Source organism: Mya arenaria, chromosome 3 (assembly GCF_026914265.1).
Source record: "Mya arenaria isolate MELC-2E11 chromosome 3, ASM2691426v1".
Classification (NCBI taxonomy): Eukaryota; Metazoa; Mollusca; class Bivalvia; order Myida; family Myidae; genus Mya; species Mya arenaria.
Genome location: NC_069124.1, coordinates 30637031 through 30660652, shown reverse-complemented (window position 1 = coordinate 30660652; position 23622 = coordinate 30637031). Strand labels below are relative to the sequence as shown.

General features: G+C 34.7%; 1 protein-coding gene across 5 annotated transcripts in view; it reads left to right on the top strand.

The window, feature by feature from the left end:
- The window catches only part of LOC128227578 (uncharacterized), a 49380-nt gene extending 27443 nt beyond the window's left edge, over positions 1–21937 (top strand). Inside the window, exons 1-14 of one of the 5 annotated variants that reach the window (XM_052938245.1) lie at positions 4415–4698; positions 7760–7875; positions 8071–8269; positions 8771–8875; positions 9182–9283; positions 9464–9547; positions 11916–11975; positions 19161–19333; positions 19540–19738; positions 19902–20006; positions 20681–20716; positions 20857–20964; positions 21147–21230; positions 21416–21935. In XM_052938245.1, the coding sequence (XP_052794205.1) occupies positions 4489–4698; positions 7760–7875; positions 8071–8269; positions 8771–8875; positions 9182–9283; positions 9464–9547; positions 11916–11975; positions 19161–19333; positions 19540–19738; positions 19902–20006; positions 20681–20716; positions 20857–20964; positions 21147–21230; positions 21416–21691 (1857 nt within the window). In that variant the 5' untranslated portion in view covers positions 4415–4488 and the 3' untranslated portion in view covers positions 21692–21935. Of the gene's footprint in view, positions 1–4414; positions 4699–7759; positions 7876–8070; positions 8270–8770; positions 8876–9181; positions 9284–9463; positions 9548–11915; positions 11976–19160; positions 19334–19539; positions 19739–19901; positions 20007–20680; positions 20717–20809; positions 21022–21146; positions 21231–21415 lie in introns of those variants that run through there. The other 4 variants (XM_052938246.1, XR_008259837.1, XR_008259838.1 and 1 more) reach the window with 4 other exon arrangements.
- The last annotated feature ends 1685 nt before the right edge of the window (positions 21938–23622 follow it).

The following is a 23622-nucleotide window of genomic DNA, read 5'->3' as shown; positions in this document are numbered from 1 at the left end:
CTTAATAAGTGAGTAACTTAATAGATCACGAATGCGCACTGGTTAATATGCATGTGCCCCGGCACAAACGGACAGTGGTGTTCATGTTAATCAAGTAGACTTACCTTTAAAATGACTGTTTGTATTGAATAATGACTTCTTCTTTTTTGAGAGTATCCGTGATTCGCAGAGTGTGATGCTGTACCCATGTTTTTTACAAATGCATTGTCTTGAAAGATGCTTAGTAGCTCATTTTCTTCATGGTGTAAATGTCATGTTCATTATTTTTGTAGCAGTCATTACACATTTCATATTTGGTATCCACAGATTAATTGTCTCTGGTTTAAAATTGCATGATTTATTGCAAAGTCATAATCTGTGCAACTAACAGTTCGCTGCAAATTCTCACATTTAAAGAGCCGTAAAGTACGCGTTTATAAGAGAATTTCACGGTGACTGTTCAATTCGTAAGTTTTATATTTTTGCAAAATTAGTTCACGTTTTTTTTTTGGTTTTAACCTGGTAAATTTAAATCCGTCTGACATTTTTTTATCACCAACAAGTCATGATTTGCATGGCTAATTTCTTACTAAGGGATGTAACTGTTTGTTGTAAAACTCAAGGATAATCATACACTGTAGCATTGTATTGTATTTTAAGGTATCTGCATAGCTTTCCTATAAGTCGTTTCATTGCTGAGTAAATTAAAATTTAGCTTTGAGAAAAATTATATAGCCACCATCTTGTATCATTCAATGGTTCTATTTTTAGACCGATTTTTCAATCCAGGTGTCGCAGGTTCGATTCCCCGCCGCAATACTAAAATACTAATCGTCTTCCGGGATGTGTGTTAAATGGGAATGCCGTGTGACAGTGCTATACACTTGTACACGATGAAGAACCAGGGTAGCTCTTACCAGCGTTACATTATGACTGTGCACTATGCTCCAAAATCCTAAAATGACTAGCAATCTTATTGGAGCACTCGCCGAATGGGCCCGAGTGCGAGTATAAAAAAGATTACACATACACACACACACTCGGAGGAAAGTCAAATATTTGGGCTTTTTCGGGGCATGGGGAGGGAAGGTACTCAAAATTGCACAAAAATATAGAAAACCAATTATTGTTACCACACTTTGATTAAGTTTTATACAAAACAGGTAATATAACGATTAAATACTAGTAAGCATTTTTTACGCAGTTTTCTGAATTTTACCAGATGTGAGGAATTTTCACGGACTCTCAGACTCTTACTTTGTTATTTAACGTTGGAAGACCGGCGATATCATGATATCGAAACATGGTTATCGTACAGCCATTTGTTTGTCCGATTTTTAAACAATCCGAAATATAGGAATGCCACAAAGTGATTGAACAAAACATTTTGAAAGCGATTAAACCAAATCTAAATTCTAAATTGATGTAAAGATGATATCCCCGCATAAACCAAATATAACAAAAACCAACAACATATTGTACAGTTTAAATTCTTCATTTGTCAGATCGGCGTTTTATTACTGTTTATTTTACGACATGGTTTGAAAAAGCCGAATTTGCGAACGTGCTTCACGTAAACAGCTTAATTTGAAGAATTTTTATTTGACAAATAGTATTCTTATTATATTAAAATTTATGAAAAAATCTGATGAATAAGGAGAGAAGTCTTAATATTAGTTCTAAGCTATCGCTTCAATCCTTTACCCTGTATACTTGTAACATGCTGATATATTAATGCACCAGTCAATTGAACCGCTGGTAAAATCCCCGCCAAATGCCCCCGCACCACAGGGACTCTAGGTAAGGTCCATTCCTCGCTATATTTGGCGCGAAGACAAAACCATCGCATTCACCCGGCACTGCAGTGCCATCTGAAAGGTAAAACACGGCCCATTCCTCTGGGTATCCCAAGTATACCCCCGGATCTGGGGGGGGGGGGGGGCGAGGTTACAATTGACTGGTTGTTACTTTGTTGTTAGCTTAATCTTGTAACATGGTAAGATTTTCCTTGATTACATTTACGTGAGATTGCATCAAGTTCCTGCCCCTACCCAATTCTACGTTATCGACAATATACAGTGTAAAAGTTATTTTCTTTTGCAGAAAATTCTGCCTGTTTATGTTACGGACAAAATGAAGAAACTTCAAAAGGAGATGTCGGAATCAATGTTGCCAGTTGTCCAAATGGTACCATAAAACCACTATTATTATATTTATTATATCTACATGTATCTAAATTTAGTTTTCAAAATCAATTAAACTGAATAGGTTACATTACCGAATGTAACATTGGTACGTAGAAAAAAGGAAAATAGTTTAACTTCAAAAGTGTCTGCATTTCAGTGTTTTTGCTACATAAATTGCGTTTGAAAATTTCGTTTAAGAGTTTAAAACCCGAGAGCAAATCTCTTGAAAAAAACGTTTTTAAGCACACTATGTTTGCTGGTTTATACGAGGCTTTATGTATTTTATATCACTGCAGGCTTATATTGAGGCAAGTTGGGATGCATGCTGTGTTAAAGATTTGAAACCCTTCATCAACAAATGTATCTACGTTTGCTGGATGATGGTTGTGCAAAATCCACAGATGTGATTTTTCGTTCCTGAATCTGGAACCGACGTCAACACCAGCATGTTCAAAGTGTACACAAGAAGTGGATAGCTGTTGATTTCATCGTTTGGCCAGTTATGATGCTACATGAAAAAGGCTCCGTTGTATGCAAGGGTGTTTTGCAACCAAAGTAAACCATGTTTAAAAAAGTACGGACAAAATAATGTCTGCCTTTACAATCATCATGTTGTTAACTAAACATAGCCACTAGTTTTTCACATAAGTATTGTCTATCTGTTACGGTCAATATTGATCGGAGGTCAGTTTGTTGAAGTGACAAATAAGAACTTGAGTTTTGTAGCGATATGCATATTCGTCCAATTGAAAGGACATGGGATAAGATGCATGAATTAAGAATCGAGGTGGAGAGAATAGATTCACAATTACTTTCTTCAATTGTCTAAATTGAATATATGGAATGAGTTTGCGTTATATTATTTAGATTAACAACTATTTTCATACAGCATTAAAGCGTTGTTTATTATTATATATGTATGGATTTTGGTATAAGAAACTACGTAATATCATAATTATATTTGGTAAAATAATATGATTGGTAGTATCCGGTCCAATTTTTCTAGAGCATGTTTACACTCTATTGTTGGGGTGAGGTTTTATATCTGGTTTTGAGTCTGGCCCATGGAATCGTTATTGTAACATTGTTTTAGGGGCATCATTAGTAACTTTGTGCTAGACATTTTGTACTAAATGTGCTTTGTTAGCACCCTGTTTACATGCATATATATATAGTAAAATATTTTACAAACATACGTTGCCCTGGTAACCAGAGATGTACGCTGATGACCTAGACGTGAATAAATTTCACAATCGCACAATTATCTGTAGTTCTTGACAAGGAAATAATGTTCAGGTCATCTGAGCACAAAGAGCACATGTGGAGCTGTGAGGATTAATGGATTTCTGTTGTTTGTCCGTCGTTAACAATTGACTTCTTAAAACCTTTAGTCGGATCAAACGTCATTTCAAACGTTTTCGCAGAAAGATAAATTGGTTTGGTTCACATTTAAACCGACCTTACTAAATATTTGTCAGAATGTACGTCTCTAAAACTTAAAAGTCTAGTTCAAAGCTTGGTTAAATGGACAGAAAAAAAACTAAGTTCGATCTTGATGAAACTTTATCAACCAGTTTTGTACAAGTATGTGTTTTAATTGTTTTTTTTATGCGGCGAAAGTGTGCCCTTTTGCCACAAAAGAAAGACCTGTTTATGCGTTGAAAATCACCGCATAAACGTGGTCGATTTCGTTTATGCGGCGATGCTGTTATGCGTCGTTACAGTGCACCCTGGAACACCTTAACATGTTAGCTGTTTATTTTTAAGTGCGATATATTATGTTAAATTCTGCTTCTGGTGTATGCGTGTTGTCAATATTCTTTTTAGACCTGCAAACACTTTAACAAATGCGTAATATTAAAAGGTTTACTATACGCTCACTTTCAAAATTTACACGTTTTACGTATGTTTTTGGGACTTATGATCATAATACGGGTACGTTTTGATTTGGACGTTATCTTATGCAGATATCTGTATCAACAATGATATTCCACTAAGAATAAATAGTTCATTGGTAAACAAGTGCTTTCCATTGCGTTGTATTATAATAAATCATTTGCCTCAATTTAGCATTAGACACTATATGAGATGAAATCAAATAGTTAACTTAAATCTCTTAACAGTGAGGTAATACGTATAAAGTAAATAAATGTTCAGCCAGTAAACCTGAGGTCGAATTACATGCTGATAAAGCGTTGAAAGTTTTATTTCAGTTTCTATATTAAGTATCTTACAACGAGAAGGAAGTAATAGTTTAAATCAAACTCAAGCAGTATGTTCTTTTTTGCGCATATAATAATAAATTTTGTTTAAACCTTTTATTATGGGAACGTCTTTAAGTGCACAACGAAATGGATCAACGTTTTACACTAGTGAACAAACTCAAGAAGAACTGTTGTCAGAACTTGAGGAAAAGTTTATCGAATGGCAGGAGAAAATAAAAGCATTCAAAGGGAAGATCAAAAGTTCAGAATCTATAAGGAAGTACTTGCTGGGGGAAATAAAAACAGCGTCGGAATATCTTCGAACGAAGGTTAAGTATTACATGGCAAATATAACTTGGTGTGGTTACTCTGCGCCTTGTCATAAGAAGTTTAGACTAATGATATCAGTCAATCAATCAGGTCATTCAGGTCCGAATAGAAATAACAGTCTTATGTATTGTAGAAATATGAATGTATATTTAGATGGCCCTCCATTGAAATGCAATAGTTTGTTTTCCACATTCTATATAGTTTAGAAATAAGAAGTGACGAATTTTTTTGAATTACTTATCTGGCATTGAGGTTCCATGGGCGAATTTTCCAATTCTGTAGAATTCCCTTGAAATGCCTGTTCGGTATGCAGCACACTCATAAAAATGTTTACGGAGTATAAATGGGTTGTTCCTAGTAAACTGAAGAATATAGGTCACCCAGTTATGCTTTGATACTCACATATACAAACATATGGTAAATTACTGTGTATAAAAGATGTTTATTTAGGGTATTACAATATTTGCTTATAGGGCAAAAATTACACAGATTGGAATTGCCCATACATTGCAAATGTAATATTGAACGTCTAAGTCTAATACATAAGATATTTTTGCGCGAATGCAGACTATCACTATGATACTTATTTTTGAAATGCGCAATATATCTACATTTTAAACTAATAAAAAGGGTTTCATATAATTCTTGGAAAAAAATCGCTTCACCTTATAAAGCTCACAAAATGAATTCGCCCGACTTATATTCGACCCAAAATTACCTCCTCTTAAGTTTCAGTCAATGTTTTCATATCCACAGGTTCAATGAGAAATGTTGGATAGACAGCTAGGATATACTTCATACGAGAATTATGACTTTCTTTAATTCACAGTGAATGAAACAATATATCAGCATTTCAGTCATAGAGATAGTTATCCACAACGGAGAATGACGTACAGCTGACTATATAACTTGTAACTTTTGCCCGAATTCAGACAAATTATCAAGGCGTGTGATCACCACCATGAGTTCGTCTTCTCTGAGAGCACATGATATAGCCGGTGGTCTTGCCTTTGGCTTATCATATAACAACATGTACATATGTGCTCTGTTATAAGCAACGCATGAACTTAATCCAAAGAACTAAATGTGGTCATGTCAGGTCATAAAGGTTACATGAAGTTTTCAATTGTAGATATATACAAGTAAGGAAATTCAATACTTCATTCCATGATAAATTGATTTGATCTGGGGGTTTTCCTTTTGGCAAAGCACGCTATGTTGATAATAAAAACTAACGCTAAAATTGTATTGATTGACTACATCACCTGGTTAATCGTCATGTGACTTACAATCCGAAAATTTACGACCATTTCCGAATTCCCCATTAAAGTGACACTCTCATTCAAAATCAATGCATAGACATGTTTAACAAACATAATTTTGAGTGAAACACCTTGAACTACTTACTAAATAATGCATTTATGGAAAATATTAACTAGTGATAACAATATTGTAACCGTGTATTTAATAGCTGAAAACGCAAAAATATTAAATGATTGGTGAATGCTAAAAGATTTACTGTGATCTACAATAGTCTCATAAGGTAGGAATACCATGTTCTCTGCACCTTTCTTTCAAATTAAACAAGGTATCCTTCATAAAAACCATTGTTTTCGACATTTATTGATCCTTTTTGGTAATTCAAAACAATTGTATTAATTGTGGTAATCTTATTTGGGAGTAAGAGTGCATCTTTAAATAGTCCATAAAACGTAATCGAAATGTTATCTCGGATATTTACAACTTTAAGCAGGTGCGTGGAAAAGCTAAAATCATATTGGATAATACAACACATATTACCTTCATTCAATTGTCCATGAAGCATTTGTTTATACAAATTAGGTTATTACTATTCGTAACTGAACCACTTTCTTAAGGTTAAAATGGAAATACAATTGTTATTTGCTTCTTGATACATTACTTTTTTCATGAAAATTATTTGCGTAAGAATTATAAAAACGTGTTCTTCAAAATATAGCCACATAAGCCACGGTATCTGAAACATGTACAGTAGCCATTGTTATCGAATTTAGACCACGCAAGTCTTGATTCAGATTTTGAAACGCTTTTACAAGCAAATTAATGCTATTAAATAGTTTTACATAGTCTTCCGCAATGATTATAGTAAGAGAGTTACATCATTAACGTAAATATCTTACAAAGAACTGTAAATCTGAAAAGAAATTAGACAAAAATATGCTGAGGAGGAAGACATTACATATTTGAATGTTACTAAATTTAGCTTCACCTGTCTCAAACAACGACAGTGTATAGATATGCGTAAGAATGCTACTTACCCTTAAGAATTATGGAAATAAGTGATAAATTGCGGTTTGAGGATTGTAAAAATAATTATAGTTGTAATCATATTGAAATGGAATAATATTTTTCGCGTTTTATTGATGCATGTAGTGTCGAAAATAAATACACCTAAATAATGCATTCAACTAAGGTTTGTTTGGTTCAGGAACTGCAGACATTACTTAAAACAAATTTGCTGATGCGCATGCTTCAAACTAAGAGGTCCCCATGAAATGAAATAGGGTTATTTTCGGCATTTTGTTTCGGCAGGATGTATACGACTCGAGTGGATCTTTGCAGAAACAGATTTCGCGAGGCGAAAGTCGAGTGAAATCAAAATCTGCAAATATTCATGCCGAATACGACCTTCCGGATCAGTTCAGAACTCTTTACATGTAATTACATATATTACTTGTTAACAATAAGACACATGCTTTCATAATAAATGTCATTTTGATGGAGCATTATATTGATTTATGACTTCATTTTAAAATCACCCATTGCTATGTCATAATATGACGTCAGCAGATTGGTATACACCCGTATTACACTGTGGTGAAGTAAGGACAACCGGATTACACGATATGTAATTCATAGATTTATAATGGATATTTAATAAACGTAATTAATATACCTCGGGACTTCGGGCAAATTAAACGGATCCCTGCAAGTTAATATTTAATACCTCTTCTTATTTTCAAGTATGAAGGTCAGGAAGATGTAAAGGATTGCGTAACAGTTAACATTCCTCTGTTGAAGGTCCCGGATGAATGCAGTGCACACGAAGATTCAATTGCAAATAAGTTGCCCGAGACAAAACGGTTAGAGAACGAAATAACATTTTTAAAAGCTGAGAACGAACACCTTCGTTTACGGTAATTTCCTTAACAATGTTAGATTTTGCTTTTCAACGTAGAATTAATAGAATATTTTATACATTAAAACTATATTTCCGTTTAAGATTAAAACAAAATTGGACGCGTCTAGTTGTCAGTAAAACATTTTATCGACTGACAACCTATAATGCCAATTTTTATATCGAAACATTGTTGTTCCTCACGTAACTTTAGGTTAAGTAAGATAGCTGGTGACCAGCTCACAAGAGACAACCCAAATATCACTGATCTGACCGACCCAAACCGACCTCTGAAACTCGGTGAGAAGTATAGCGAGCTTTATGACAACGAATGGACGGACGCATATGAAAGTCTCACACACAGTGGATACAGCGAAGCAGAGGCTGTGGAAACGTTACAGCTAACGCTCAAGGTAGGTTGGTACGAATGTTTTAAGTATGAGAGATATTAAAGTGACACTCTTATTAAAAATCAGTACATACACATGTAAAGCAAACATAAATTTTGAGTCATAAACCTTTAACTACTTACTAAATAATGCATTTAAGGAAAATATTAATAACTGATAACAAGATTGTAACCGTGTATTTAAAAGGTGCAAACGCACAAATATTAAATGATTGGTGAATGCTTAAAGATTTACTGTGTGTCTGCAACTGTCTTTCAAATTAAACTTGCTATCTTCCAAAGGAACCATTGTTTTTGACATTTATTCATCCTTTTTGGTAAATGAAAACAATATTCTTAATTGTGGCAAATCTTATTTGGGAGTAAGAGTGCATCTTTAAATTGACAGTAAAGAAATATCTTTATATGTAAAACAAAATCAGTTGTACAGGAATTCCCACAGTTTGGTGAAATTTTTTAATTAAATAAACAGTTTTGTCTCTCTTTTTAAACGTGTGCCACCCAGAATACGTTCCAGTTCTGTGAGGGAAAAGCCGAGCTGATACTTAAGAAAACAGGAGAGGCGGTAAACCTTTTGTTCGAAGAATACCGAAACTCTGTTACATTTGAGGTACTAGTATTTGGAATAATGTATTTATTCTACATTTTGTGGTGTTACCTCTGTCATGGGACAAAACTTGTATATAAATATAACAAATGGTCATTATGGCCTTATAAGATCAAATGAGTGAATAATATATTAAGTATTTGTTCAACATACTGAAGACGATATTTGCTTAAAAGTTTTATTTCATATAAACGTGTTCACATCATTCAAATCATTCAAAGCTATCTCATTCGTAGGCTTGACCTACATTGCCCTGTTTGTTGGTATTGGAGCAAAGATCCATTCCACGTATCACCTTATATTTTACAGAGGTCGTCAACAAGCAGCGAGGTTATGCTGTTACAAAGCAGATGGCAGCCTAAGCGGATTAGCTTCGTGGATAGTCAAACTTCCACAGACGACACTCTGAAGGTATAATTAACATATATTTGCTCATGCTTCATTGTAGCTGTTGAGATAAGAATTGATTGAAAACGCGCTATTATCCCTTTGATCAAGTATATTCCTACAAAATGTTTTTATGTTTAATTCAAAATACTTTTCTTCACAAAGTAGCACACTTAAAAAAGTTTAGAAAATATTTGATTTCAGAAGGTTGATCCTGTCCATGTTGATAAGCAGATGAAACAATTGAGAAAAGAGGTGGCAGATTCAATTGTTCCCGTTGTGCAGAAGGTGAAAATAAATTTCATTTTTATTTTTTAGAACAGCTTATGATATGAACATCATTTAACACCAGATGTTACAACATTAAACCCATTTTACAATCAATCCAACGCAATATCGAAACTCAAATAAAGTCATTTTTTATTTATTCATTTTTATAGGCGTACATGGATGCGAGCTGGCAAGACGAGTACTTGTCCGCCTTAAAACCGTTCATTAATAAGTGTTTGTTCATTGGGTGGATGATGGTGGTCCAGACGCCGCCAATGAATTTCAAATACGCAAGTAAGGGTGATCACTTCGACACGAACATTTTCAAGCAGTTTACAAAGTCCGGGAAGTTAATAGACTTTGTCGTTTGGCCCGCTTTAGTGCTACACAAGGATGGTCCTGTAGTTGGAAAAGGAATTGCACAACCTGAAATTAAAACCGCTTACCAAACGATAGCTTAATAAAATAGAGGATGACGAGATTCGAATTTGGCCTGTTCTTCATACGAAATTTGAAAAAGTACAGGACGTTTCAAAGATAAGTAAGCATGTGAATAAAATCAAAGGCATTCTTCACCTTCGCACAGGAAATAATCTCCGTTTTATAGATTCTTAAATATTTTAGAGCAATATATTGATAATACAATAATAATAGATCAAGACTGAGTATACGAAAACATACGATAACCATGAACATTATCTGGAAGTAAATGCAATTATAGGTTTTTTAGGGCATACTTTACGTTGTAAGCGCAACCACTTATGTAGGCGTGTTTTAAAATATACATATATGCCGAAAGTGATTACCATTTATACCCAGATAAAGGTTATAAAATATACCGGTATTGTTTTACTTGTTTATTTACGATTCTGGCCGGTCGCAGAGTTATATCTTTAAATTTGAATACCATATCTTTAAAATATACAAGTTGTAAGTTTTGGTAACGTTTCAAACGAGAGAACATAAACATATCATGTCTTAAAGTAATATGCGCGGCAAAAAAGTCATGCATGACCATAAACTGCGAGTAAATATACCAACATCAATGTAAAGCAGATGGAAAGCTCTTTTTATGTGTTAATAAACTTGCACTTTACACTGTGTTAAAACACATTGAACAGCGAGACTTCGTTTTCCGTTACAACATCAGAGTGTTTACCTTTTTAAGTATAATCAATAAGTCATCAATTATGTATATATTATACAGAAAACAGTTAAACGATGGCGATTGTTATAGGAAAACAGGTGGTAAATCAATAACTGATTGAGCTGACAGCTGTGCGAAACGGATCGGGAATGCAATCGGTTTCAAAGTAAACCGAAACTAAAATATAGTATAAAATAGACAGATAGATAGATAGATGGATGGATGGATGGATGGATGGATGGATGGATGGATGGATGGATGGATAGATCTTTTATTTCTTATTTATACACCTATATGTGCTAGGTCAGTGAAGATAACTACTCAATTATCACAACTAAGATATAACTGAGTAATTGCCCGAGGTGTTTGGTTTATTTGTTTATAATTGCAGGTTTTTAGAACCTAGTGACGAAAGCAAATTCTAAATTCCATACTGCATAAGGAGAATCAAATGTACACGATTTAATTTTATGAAAAATGTGAGAAGCTTTTTTTGTTTATTAGAGTAAAAACATTTGCAGTTCTTTGTATTACCTTACATGCTTCGAGTTATTATTGCTCGTATATATCCTCAATATTTCTGCATATTGAACAAATAGTATAGCAGACTAAGACTAAATGTTCAGATGAGTAGTCAATGAAAAATAGCAGTTATTACAGTCATTGAGAATTTAAAGAAGTAATAGCAACAACAGCGACACGAAATGCAGTATAAGGATGAATATTTCATTCTTAGCAAACAAGCCTTCATTAGAGGCGATATATGCACTGCCTTTATGTGTAGGTCCAGGTTATATTACGCAAATTTTTAAGCACCTTTGCTAAATCCCAACTTAACAATTTCATATCTGATATTTCTGCAGAAATGTTCAATATATTAAGGCACTGTCCTCTCCCACTTAGAGTCATGAACTTTCTAAAATAAACCACACCTTTAAGGTCAATGACATGTACCCATAGTGTTTGCCTCACATGATCAGTCTTATAACAGCAGCACATGATATGTTCTGGCAGGCTTTCACACAGAAGATGACACATTTCACAGTTGCGAGAGTATTGTCTCGTCATAAATGAGGCACTTAAGTTCATTAGAAATGAGCACATCGACAATAGTTTTGGAGAGGCCTTTGTCGCTAACCATAAATTTGAATATTTCCCCGGTGTGATTATCTTTGGGGTGAGCCACCATGAATTAAGTTGGAGCACAGAGTCGAAAACGTTTTGCTTTTCCATTTTCAGCACCTTATTTTGGAGAATACTTTTCCAAGCGTGGGAAGAGGGGGACGTACCGTAGTCTACGTAAGACACTATGTATTTATGTAATGAATATTTCATCAATAAAAGAAATACTTCCGGAACGAAGCCGACAGTCTGTTTGTCACAATGGAGATACTTGACAAGTCTATGGTTAAATATTTCCTTAGCCAAATATTTAGTCGGCAGTCGACATAATTAGCCCAAAATGTAAGTTATCTATAGTCTATAAACACTTCGATAGGGTGAATCATCAGCGCACTAAATGCAAACTGGTAACTGGTGTTCGGCCTTATTTTCTGCATGTTTAATGCTGTTTCGAGCTATTGTATGTCTGATTTCGAGTAAAAGTACCATGTCTCGCAACCATACAGAGATTTAGGCAATACGACACTCTCATAAACAGTCTTCAAAGTTAATGGAGACATCTACTTCGGATGAATTCCACTGTTGCAGATGTTGAGGTACATGCCACGAAGCTTGATACACGCAGCCTTTTATGGAGCTTGTCGATGACAAAGTGGAGTTGCAAGTTATTCCCAAATGTGTATGCGCATCACATTCACTGATAAGTTCATTGCCCAGATGGAAAATGTGACATTGATGTAAACGATTGTTGAATGTTAAGACAGCACATTTATTTGCATTGTATTAAAATCTCCATTTTCGGGAGTAATTACAACAAAGCTCATCAAAGTGTCCATTCCGTGTTTAGATAAAGAAAGCAACACCATATCATCGGCTACCGTTGGTGATCCTATGAAAATATAATAAATGCACAGCCCACAACCACTGTCACGCAACTCCTTTATAAGTCCGTCAATAAAGACAATGTACATTATAGGTGACGTCTTTCGGCCTTGAGGATTTCCTTGTAGGACGTCGAAGTTTTCAGAAGATAAACCCTTAGATCTGACATGGTTTTGTACTGCTGTATACATCTCTTTTACTGCAAGAAGTGTTGTATAATCCATGGTGATTTGCAGAAGTTTGTAGAAAAGCCCATCGTGCCAGACGCTGTCAAAAGCTTGACTCCCATCCAGAAAACAAAGATATACAGTTGAGGAATGTTCCCGGGCGAAAAATAAGCTTTCACGTAGAGCAAAAGATGACATCAAACACCCTAACTGTTCCTGAAAACCACCTTGTTGGTTGTCAATGTTTGTAAGAAATTGGTCCTTGCATCGTTACAAAATAATTATTTCAAAAACTTTTAAAATGACCGACGACAGAGTGATGGCTCGATAGTTATTTGGGCCGTCTTTTCTCTTATTACCTCCCTTATGCATAGTAGTTATCGTACCAATCTTCATAAACACCGGGATATGGGACAACATTAACATAGAAGTAAACATATCAGCCAATACTGGAGCGATGATTGACCTTCCATAGATAAGGTGTTCATATAAAATCCCGTCACTTCCGCCTGCCTTGCACTTAGGAAACGTTTGAATCGCACTGTCAACTACTTTTTCTGACACAAAAGCATCTGGGTCAGGTTTAATATTGCCAAATGCATTGTCAAAATCCTGAGATTTTGATGGGAAATGAAGATCTTTGAAATATGAGCCCCATTCCCTAACTAGATCGTTCCTGTCCCGGTACATTGTTCCATTAAGGTTAATTCCTGCCCCGCTTTTGAAATTGATAGTTTTTTCCTAGAATTGACCGTTTTCCAAAATCTGCCTGGATCAGTCTTTGCTATATTTTCAAAGGTGTTGTCTATGGTGGCTAGATATTCCTCATTACACCGTCTCTGTGCAAGATTCGCATACAATTTTTCGTTTGTCTTTTAATCAAAGTAATATCAATATGCCTATATTCGGTGCATCGTTGAGTGGAAGTTGGGCAAAATTTGGCAAAATTTACGGAGGCCCACGATGTTAAGGTCTAACAAAAACGTAAACGATAGAAAAAAACAGAGACACATAATCAGATCTATGAAGATAAATATTATAAAAAAAACATCCTTTCACCAATGGCAATCAGCATAACAACTGTCCATTGTATATTTGACCCAGAATTTATTTCCGCAAAAAAGGCCTTCATATATATCGTGCTCATTCGCAGTAGCTACTGTTATATAACAACCAAGTAAAAGAAAACAAGACCGTGTCTCAAAGATTAAAGTCAAAATCAAGAGCTATCTTTAAGAAACAGACCGAATCAATAACATCTCGTCCATACCACTCTTTGTCGGTAAATCTGAAATCGGGTTCCTAGGGACAGGTCTGCTAACACAGCGATATCTTTTCCTAATAACACTATGTTTTTATTGTACAATAAGGAATTGAGGAATTTGGCTACAATTATATAATATTCTATTATTATTTTGAAAATAAATGTGGTTTTAAAAACCCTTTTCAAACATTTTAGTCCATTTGAGTATACTGCTTGAAACTGTCATGGTATTGTAACCTATTCAGTTGTTTTGAAGGTGTATTAGCGATCCGGTAGCTCAGTCGGTATAGCATTCGTCGTGTCAGCTAAGGGTTCCGAGTTTGGGTCTTGTTACAAATTTTCTCACCCATCCTGCGACAAATGGCGCTCAACGAGAAACGAGAGGCCATGGCTGTATATACACTCAATATCCTACATGTGGTTTCGTGAAGATCGTATTCAACTTGTTTCTTTATCCAGTTAATTTGAAGACGAATTCCAACTTGGCAGGGGAGTATGTCATGGTATCGTAACCTATACACCAGTTGAGAAAGTATGTAAGCGGTCCGGTAACTCAATCGGTAGAGCACTCGCTCTGTCAGCGAAGGTTTCCAGTTTCGAGCCCAAACCTGGTTGCACATTTCTTTTTTTGTCTAGTTTTACATTTGATAGACACTTACAGTACATTTGTGTTGTTGTCCTGAGTATCGAAGAGTTCTGTCGAAAGTTCATTCACGATTTTGAAAAGTTCAGTGCTTTCGGACTGTTGTTCTGAAAATGAACAAGTTTATTCTAAAAACCTTGTACCAATATATCGAACAAATAAATAAATAATAAATTGATATTTATATGACTGTATCGTTACAAATTTAATCAAGTGTAGCAAGACCAAAATTACTTTAAAACCTCTTAAGCAACACGTTAATTCTTATCGTTATTTTTCACCTAGAGACGTTCCCTCTCGCGTCTATGTTACCTAAAATGGAAAGATAATTCCTGGTTAACATAAAAAGGATGATCTTAATATTTAGGATGAAAACTCACGCTGAATAAATTCATAACCTCTTAAATGATTATACTTATACAAGCATAACCTCTTCTAATTCCCGCAAACAGACGGTAAAAAACAATGACTTAAAACACAGCTAGTCAAGCATTGCCACAAAAACTCTTCTGTTATCAAACATTGCCACAGAAACTTCTCTACTATAAAACATTGCCACAGACGCTCCTGCACTATTAAACATTGCCACAGAAACTTCTCTACTATTGAACATTGCTACAGAAACTTCTCTGCTATCAAACATTGCTACAGACACTTCTCTGCTATCAAACATTGTTACAGAGACTGCTCTGCCATCAAACATTGCTACAGACACTTCTCTACTATTAAACATTGCCACAAAAACTTCTCTGCTATTGAACATTGCTACAGAAACTTCTCTGCTATCAAACATTGCTACGGACACTTCTCTGCTAACAAACATTGCTACAGACACTTCTCTGCTATCAAACATTTCTACAAACACTTCTCTGCTATCAAACATTGCCACATAAACTTCTCTGCTATCAGACATTGCTACAGACACTTCTCTGCTTTCAAACATTTCCACAAGAACTTCTCTACTATTAAACATTGCCACAGAAACTTCTCTACTATTAAACATTGCCACAGAAGCTCCTGCACTATTGAACATTGCTATAGAAACTTCTCTGCTATCAAACATTGCTACAGACACTTCTCTGCTATCAAACATTGCTACAGAGACTGCTCTGCTATCAAACATTGCTACAGACACTTCTCTGCTAACAAACATTGCTACAGACACTTCTCTACTATTAAACATTGCCACAAAAACCTCTCTGCTATTGAACATTGCTACAGAAACCTCTCTGCTATCAAACATTGCTACGGACACTTCTCTGCTAACAAACATTGCTACAGACACTTCTCTGCTATCAAACATTGCTACAAACACTTCTCTGCTATCAAACATTGCCACATAATCTTCTCTGCTATCAGACAATGCTACAGACACTTTTCTGCTTTCAAACATTTCCACAAGAACTTCTCTACTATTAAACATTGCCACAGAAACTTCTCTACTATTAAACATTGCCACAGAAGCTCCTGCACTATTAAACATTGCTACTGTTACTTTTCTGCTATCATACATTGCTACAGATACTTCTCTGCTATCAAACATTGCTACAGAAACTTCTCTGCTATCAAACATTGCTACAGACATTTCTCTGCTTTCAAACATTGCCACAGAAACGTCTCTGCTATCATGCATTGTCACAGAATCTTCTCTGCTATCATGCATTGCCACATAAACTCATCTGCTAGCATGCATTGCCACAGAAACTCCTCTGCTATCATACATTGTCACGGGCACTCCACTGCTATCTGTAATTTCCACATAAACAACTTTGCTATCTACGATTGCAACGGAAACTCCTCTACTATTAAATACTGACACAGAAACTCCGATGTTATCTTTCTTCTGGTCAAATTTCAAATGCTGGCGAGCTTTCTTATTAACAGAAAGTTGAGGTTGACAAATACATCTTCTAGAATGTTTTGGGAATTTTGTTGGGTAATATTGTAAGAATCAACAGTATATGCAATTGCATGTAAATGATTTCAAATGAATAATTCGTAAACGGATGTTTTACGTTATGTCGGCGCATATTTGAAATTAAAGTGACACTCTTATTCAAAAGCAATATATACTATGTATAACAAACATATATTTTGACTGATAAATATTTAACTACTTACTACATAATTCATTTATGGAAAGTATTAAATACTGATAACAAGATTGTAACCGAGTATTGAATAACTGAAAACCTAATAATATTAAATGATTGGTGAATGCTGAAAGATTTACTGTCATCTAGTTTAGTCTCATAAGGTAAAAATACCGTGTTTTATGCATTTTTCTTTCAAATTAAACTCGCTTTCTTTCATAAGAACCATTGTTTTCGACATTTATTCATATTTTTTGGAATATTAAAGCAATAGTAGTAATTGTGCTCATTCTTTTTGGGGAGTAAGAGTGCATCTTTAAGTTGTTGCACTTTGAACAAATGGTTTTGATGTTTGAGGATTTGGATATTTGATTTTCGCTTTTATTCAACACAAGGTCTTCGCATTATAAGTAACATCCAAGGCTTGCCACATTCAGCACTCTCAGTGCTTTGATTTAGATAAATAGAAATCGGGTGAATCAGTGATTCCTGGCTTTGCGTACGACTGCTCAACACAAAGAGATTTATACTGTGTAAATCATGGATTCAATATTGAACGCTAAGTGTATATGCAATACTGTTTTGCTCGGAACTAGACATGTTGCTTGGTATGATAGTGATATTCCATCACATTGTATCGCATATGACGCTTTTGGCACACTTATATTTAAGTTTTAGGGGGGAGGGGGTATTGTGTCCTTTGTTTTTCCATGAAATGAAATAAAATTACGATAACAAAACAAAACGTGAGAGCTAAAACAGAAGAAATAATATCCATAATACAGCAGTATTCAAAGTGAGATATTACGTATAACTTAAATCGTTGTACAGCCAGTAAACCTAATGTTGAGTTATCTGCACAGTGTGTCATGATAAAGCGTGATAACTTTGTTATCAGTTTCTATCTTGAATATACTAATAAGATAATAACAAGGATGTTACATTTGAATTGATATTAAAGCGTCATGTACTTTATTGTGAAAATATATTAAATTGTTAAGCAGTACGGGGGCATATTTTAGCATGTTTAACAACAGTAAACAATGTCAAGAAGAACTGTTGGAAGAACTTGAGGACAAGTTAAAGGTATGGCAGGAGAAAATAAATGTACTCAAAAGGAACATCAAAAAATCAGAAACTATAAAGAAAGAGTTGCTGATAGAAATGAAAGCGGCGTTGGAATATCTTCGACAAATGGTAAGTATTAACTGTCAAGTTTTACTAAGATTTTAGGTTACACCTAGTTTCGTCATAGTAACAAAATGTTAAAGCGAGTCAATCACGGGTTAATATAAGAGTTATGATGTTTTAAAACGGCGGATCCGGTTGTAAAAAAGATAACTTCATTCAGACTTCAAAACTTATTTTCTTGTAATAGCAATTTTACTTCAACTGTGTTTCATTAGTATTCTTGGAAAAGCATTGATAGCGTATTTACCTATATCTTTGTTAAAAATTGTGGCTAACTTATGCCGTGGAGCTCAGTTTAGCCCTATGAACATCTTGTAGTTGAAGCACTATGAAGCTCCCGTCTCAGCAACCCTTGAACGACTGCAACAGGTCGCATTCTCAGATCCAACAGCAATCCCTGATCGTTTTGTCGACGCCAATGCCCGGAGCCTTTCGGTGCATCTTTGGCTCAGATTCCAGTAGAATATTTATATGAAAAACTACAGAAACAAGCTCAGTAGTCAAAAGTTTAAACAAAAACCACGTGTAATAGCACAGGGTAGACGCCAAAACATAGAGCACAAAAACAAACAATCATAAACAATAAACATGGAACAAGAACACAAAACTCCACAAACAACACAGTACATTTAAACTATATTAAAAATAGGTGTGTTTATTAAGATAAGTTAGGTACCGCCTTGGAACGGTCAGTAAAATATAAATTTAATATAAATTTACCGGGGATTTAAACCAGTTTGTGTGTGCAATCTCACTCTTTTCCCAACAATCCCGAATAAAGTAAAAACACAAAAGGTAAATTTTATCAAAGTATGCATTAACCTGGGGAATCAACATGACAGTTAAAACCCTTTTTAGTACCACTGTACAGTGTTTAACTTTCATATCCACTTAAATGCGACCCTTGGATCACGTATGTCCTGAAATATAAACTGAGAGTCCAAATTATCGTTGTGAGCACATATTATATTCACACCGATATATGCTTCTGTATATTTTGTAGAAGAACGGGTCCTCGGGAAAGAAACAGCATTACGTATGAGACTCGGGATGCGGAGCAAACTGAAACCAGATTGTGTGCAAGATCGTTTTTATTTAAAAATAACTCTTCTTTATTTCAAGTATGAAGGTCAGGAAGATGCCGAAGATTTCGAAATAGTTGGCAGATCTAAGCTGAATGTCCCTGATGAATGTCGCCAACATGAAGAGTCAAATGCAATTATGTTGCAAGAGGCAAAAAGGTTGAAGGACGAACTTAAATCTTTGAAAGCTGAGAACGAGCGCCTTCGTTTACGGTAATAATTATTGCCTATTCACGTACATTTAGGAGAACGATTTAGGAAAATAATTTTAATATGTTAGAAACTGTTATAGTGTTTAATATGAATATAAAAACAAAATGAGACGCGTATTGTTTTAAGTTTAAAATGATACCCATAGACAACATTCTACGCCAAAATATTTCAAAATCAACGCATTGTTCATTCACGTGTTATTTTAGGTTAAGTAAATTTGCTGGTGACCAGCTCACTCGAGACAACCCAAATATCACTGACCTAAGCGACCCAAACCGACCACAGAAACTCGGTGAGAAGTATAGTGAGCTTTATGACAACGAATGGACGGAAGCATATGAAAGTCTTACACACAGTGGATACAGCGAAGCAGATGCTGTTGAAACGTTACAGCTAACGCTCAAGGTAAGTTGTTACGAATGTGTTAAGTGTAGGAGTTATCGAATTGACAATTAAAGAATCTCTTCGATTTTAAACATATAAGATACATCGGGACAACCACACTTCCGGTAGTTCCTTAATGCTAAATATACATGTTTGTATTTTATTTGTATTCTGTGTCTCCCAGAATACGTTCCAGTTTTGTGAGAGAAAAGCCCAGCTGATACTGCAGAAAACAGAAGATGCAGTTAACCTTTTATTCGAAGAATACCGAAACTCTGCTATATTAGAGGTATTAGATAATTTACGTTTTTCTGCCTTTTATGTTGCCTTAAGTCTGGTAGAGGAGAACTTTTATACGAATAAAAGTGAATATATACAGAGGGTCACGAGGGGCACTATGGTATCCATTGAATACATCAAGAAAGTGATTCACATACTGAAGAACAAAGAAGATATTTGCTGATTCAAATGTATCCAAAGTTTTCTCAAATCTGTATAATCGCGCTTGATAAAAGTATTAACATATTTGAGTTTGATTTGAAGGATCTAAAATTGTACACGCAGTTCTATTTTGATGTTACAGTAGAAATTTCCCATTATAAACTAATCAAGTCTCCAGTTTGATTTTTTTTCTCGAAACGGACATAATGAATATCTTAAATCTTTCACGATATGTAGGTTATCACAATTGACAACATGTTATTTTATGCAATATTCATGTTTGATTTTTGCAATATATAAGTCATATCGAAATAAACGCTTCCTGAAAATCTAAATCTAAATCTAAAAATCTAAATTTAAAAATGTATTTTAACGGCATTCAGTAGCGCATTCACAGCATACATATTCCTTCCATATTTCATTGAAAATATAAAATAATAAAGGAAATATTTCTAAAAACGTTGGTTTTAAAGGGTATAAAACACACAGTTATACTTTTTGTATTTTAACTCTCTTTTTCAGGCTGTACCAAGCCACGTTACCGTGACTGGTGGAAAGGTAGGTAACAGATCAGTTAATAAGTTCGAAATAATAAGATGAATTCATTTAAAGCGATCTCCATCTAAGAATTGACCTGCATTTATGTTGCAGCGAGCTTTGCTCGTTATCGCGTCTTACGGGTCACTCATTTTATACAGAAGTGTTTGGTGCTGACAAGCGGCGAGGACATGCAGTTACAAAAGAGATGGGAGCCTAAACGTAGAAACTTTTTGGATAGTAAAACATTCACAGATGATACTCCGCAGGTATAATCTGCATATGTGCTCATGCTAGGATGTAGTTGCTGTCGTTACAACCGAGTGGTAAAGCTAGCTACTAATTTTTTTTAATCAATTATATTCCAACAATGTGTTGTCTGGATTTAATTTTATAGACATGTTTACATATACTTGCACATCTCGATTAGATATTTTTGGTTTCCTTGCAGAAGGCTGACCATGTTCATGTTGATAAGCAGATGAAGCATTTGAGAAAAGAGGTGGCAGGTTCAATTCTCCCTATAGTGCAAAAGGTGCACAAATTTTGTTGTTGTTTGTTGTTGTTGTTTTTTATTGTTTTTGTTTTAATTCTAGAATAGCTTATGATATAAGCATAGACTACTTTTAACATCAGATATCACGCTATTAAGTCCTTTAAATTATATGATTGATCAAATGCAATATCAAAAGTCAACTATGGTCTGATTCCTGTTTACAGGCATACATGGATGCAAGCTGGCAAAAGGAGTGTTTGTCCTCCTTGAAACCATTCATAAATAAGTGTTTGTTTATTGGGTGGATGATGGTTGTTCAGACGCCGCCAATGGATTTTAAATCTGCCAGAAAGGGCGATCACTTCGACAAAAATATTTTCAATTACTATACAAAATCCGGAAAGTTTATAGACGTTGTCGTTTGGCCCGCTTTGTTGCTTCACAAGGATGGTCCAGTTGTTGGAAAAGGAATTGCACAACCAAGAATTAAAACCACTTAAAGCTTCACAAATTCGGCGTATATGTGCACATTGCCATCACAAACGTAGTCATGGCGACATACATAATACAAACACAGGATACCGTTACAAGGTGGAGGATAATGACATACGAATTTGAACTGTTCTTTGCACGCATTCAGACAACATAAAGTGATGTTTTAAAGATAAATATCATGTGAATACATTCAGCGAATGCTTAAACTTCGCACCATCAATCACGCATTTCATTCCTTAAACTAACAAGCACAATTTACAACAATCACTCTCGAGGTATCAAGGTAAATATTTTGAAATAAATCCAATTATTTTGACGTCATTGTTCTTACTTTCGGGTCTGTAGTGTTTGTTTATTGGGTGGATGATGGTTGTTCAGACGCCGCCAATGGATTTTAAATTTTTTCCAGTTGTTGGAAAAGGAATTACACAACCGGGAATAAAAACCACTTAAAGCTTCATAAATTCAGCGTATATATGCACATGACCATCACAAACGTAGTCGTGGTGACATACATAATACAAACACAGGATACCTTTACAACATGGAGGATAATGACATACGAATTGAAACTGTTCTTTTCTCGAATTCCAACAAAAAGTGATGTTTTAAAGATAAATATCATGTGAATACATTTAACGCATGCTTAACCTTCGCACCATCCATCACGCAATTCATTCCTTAAATTAACAAGCGTAATTTACAAAAATCACTCCGAATATCACGGAAAACATTTTTGAAATAAATCCAATTATTTTGACGTCATTGTTTTTACTTTCGGGTCTCTAGTAATAGTGTGACAAAAATATAATTATATTCGTCGACACTAATCTAATTAGGCACTTAAAACATAACTTACGTGTAAATAAAATTTGAAAATACATCTTTCTATCATTTATCTTTGGTTTTAACCTTGGTTGTCACGATATTCTGAGACAACACTCGTATGATGTAGCTTACATCTTTTTTAGATCCTGAACGGTCACACATTGTTCTAATCGTTAAATGCAATCAGTTAAAAGCAAGATTATTCTCAAAAGATTAGGGTTGAAGTTAGAGAATGAAAACAATGGGAACAGAATACTTTTAAAGGTTTTCGCGTTAGATATCGGTATAGACGAAAATCTTACTTTTCCTTGTTAACATACGGCCTGGACGAAAGCTCGTCTCAAAGTGTCATTTCTAAAAAATGGTCAGCATTAAGTCGAATACTTTATTAAAAAATATTTATATACTATGGAAGTTTTCGTAACGTATGCTTCGGCCACACTTTAAATATGATATTATAATATCCTTATGAGAGACCAAAACGTGATGTATGAGGGTATATATCAAATGTAACGGACAACAGATTATTTTGTTTTATAAATAACACTGTCGACATGTCTTATAAACTCCTAAACATGCACGTGGCAAGACTGACGTCATTTCCGTAACACTTAACCCTGACTATATACAGGTGCTCAATTTCCAGTGTTGGACAATATGATTTTACGTTTCAAGATACATATATATACTTATTACATGTAGTAACAATATACTTTCCGTAGTCAATAGTTAAGATCGTAAATTTTCAGGTGTAACCACAGGGTTTTCTTTCTTTAATATCCTTTCTTTAATTGTCAAGGGGTTAAACACATATTTTGACTTTCAAATCAAACTGAAATGAACAAAATTTAACAGTTAAAGTAAAGTGTTTCTATTTATGAAATGACTTATAAATAAAAACTGACTTTTGAAAATCAAATTCAACACAGTTTTAAGTTATCTATCAAAATAAATATATTTCTGCGTTTGGACACGTGTTCGCAAAAATAAATATGATTTTAACTAGATAAAGTCATGTTGAGTGCAATGATGTCCGCAAATAAATATCCAGTTCAATGAAGAGTCATAAGTTTTAACTCCGACCACTTTATACGTTGTTTATAAATGA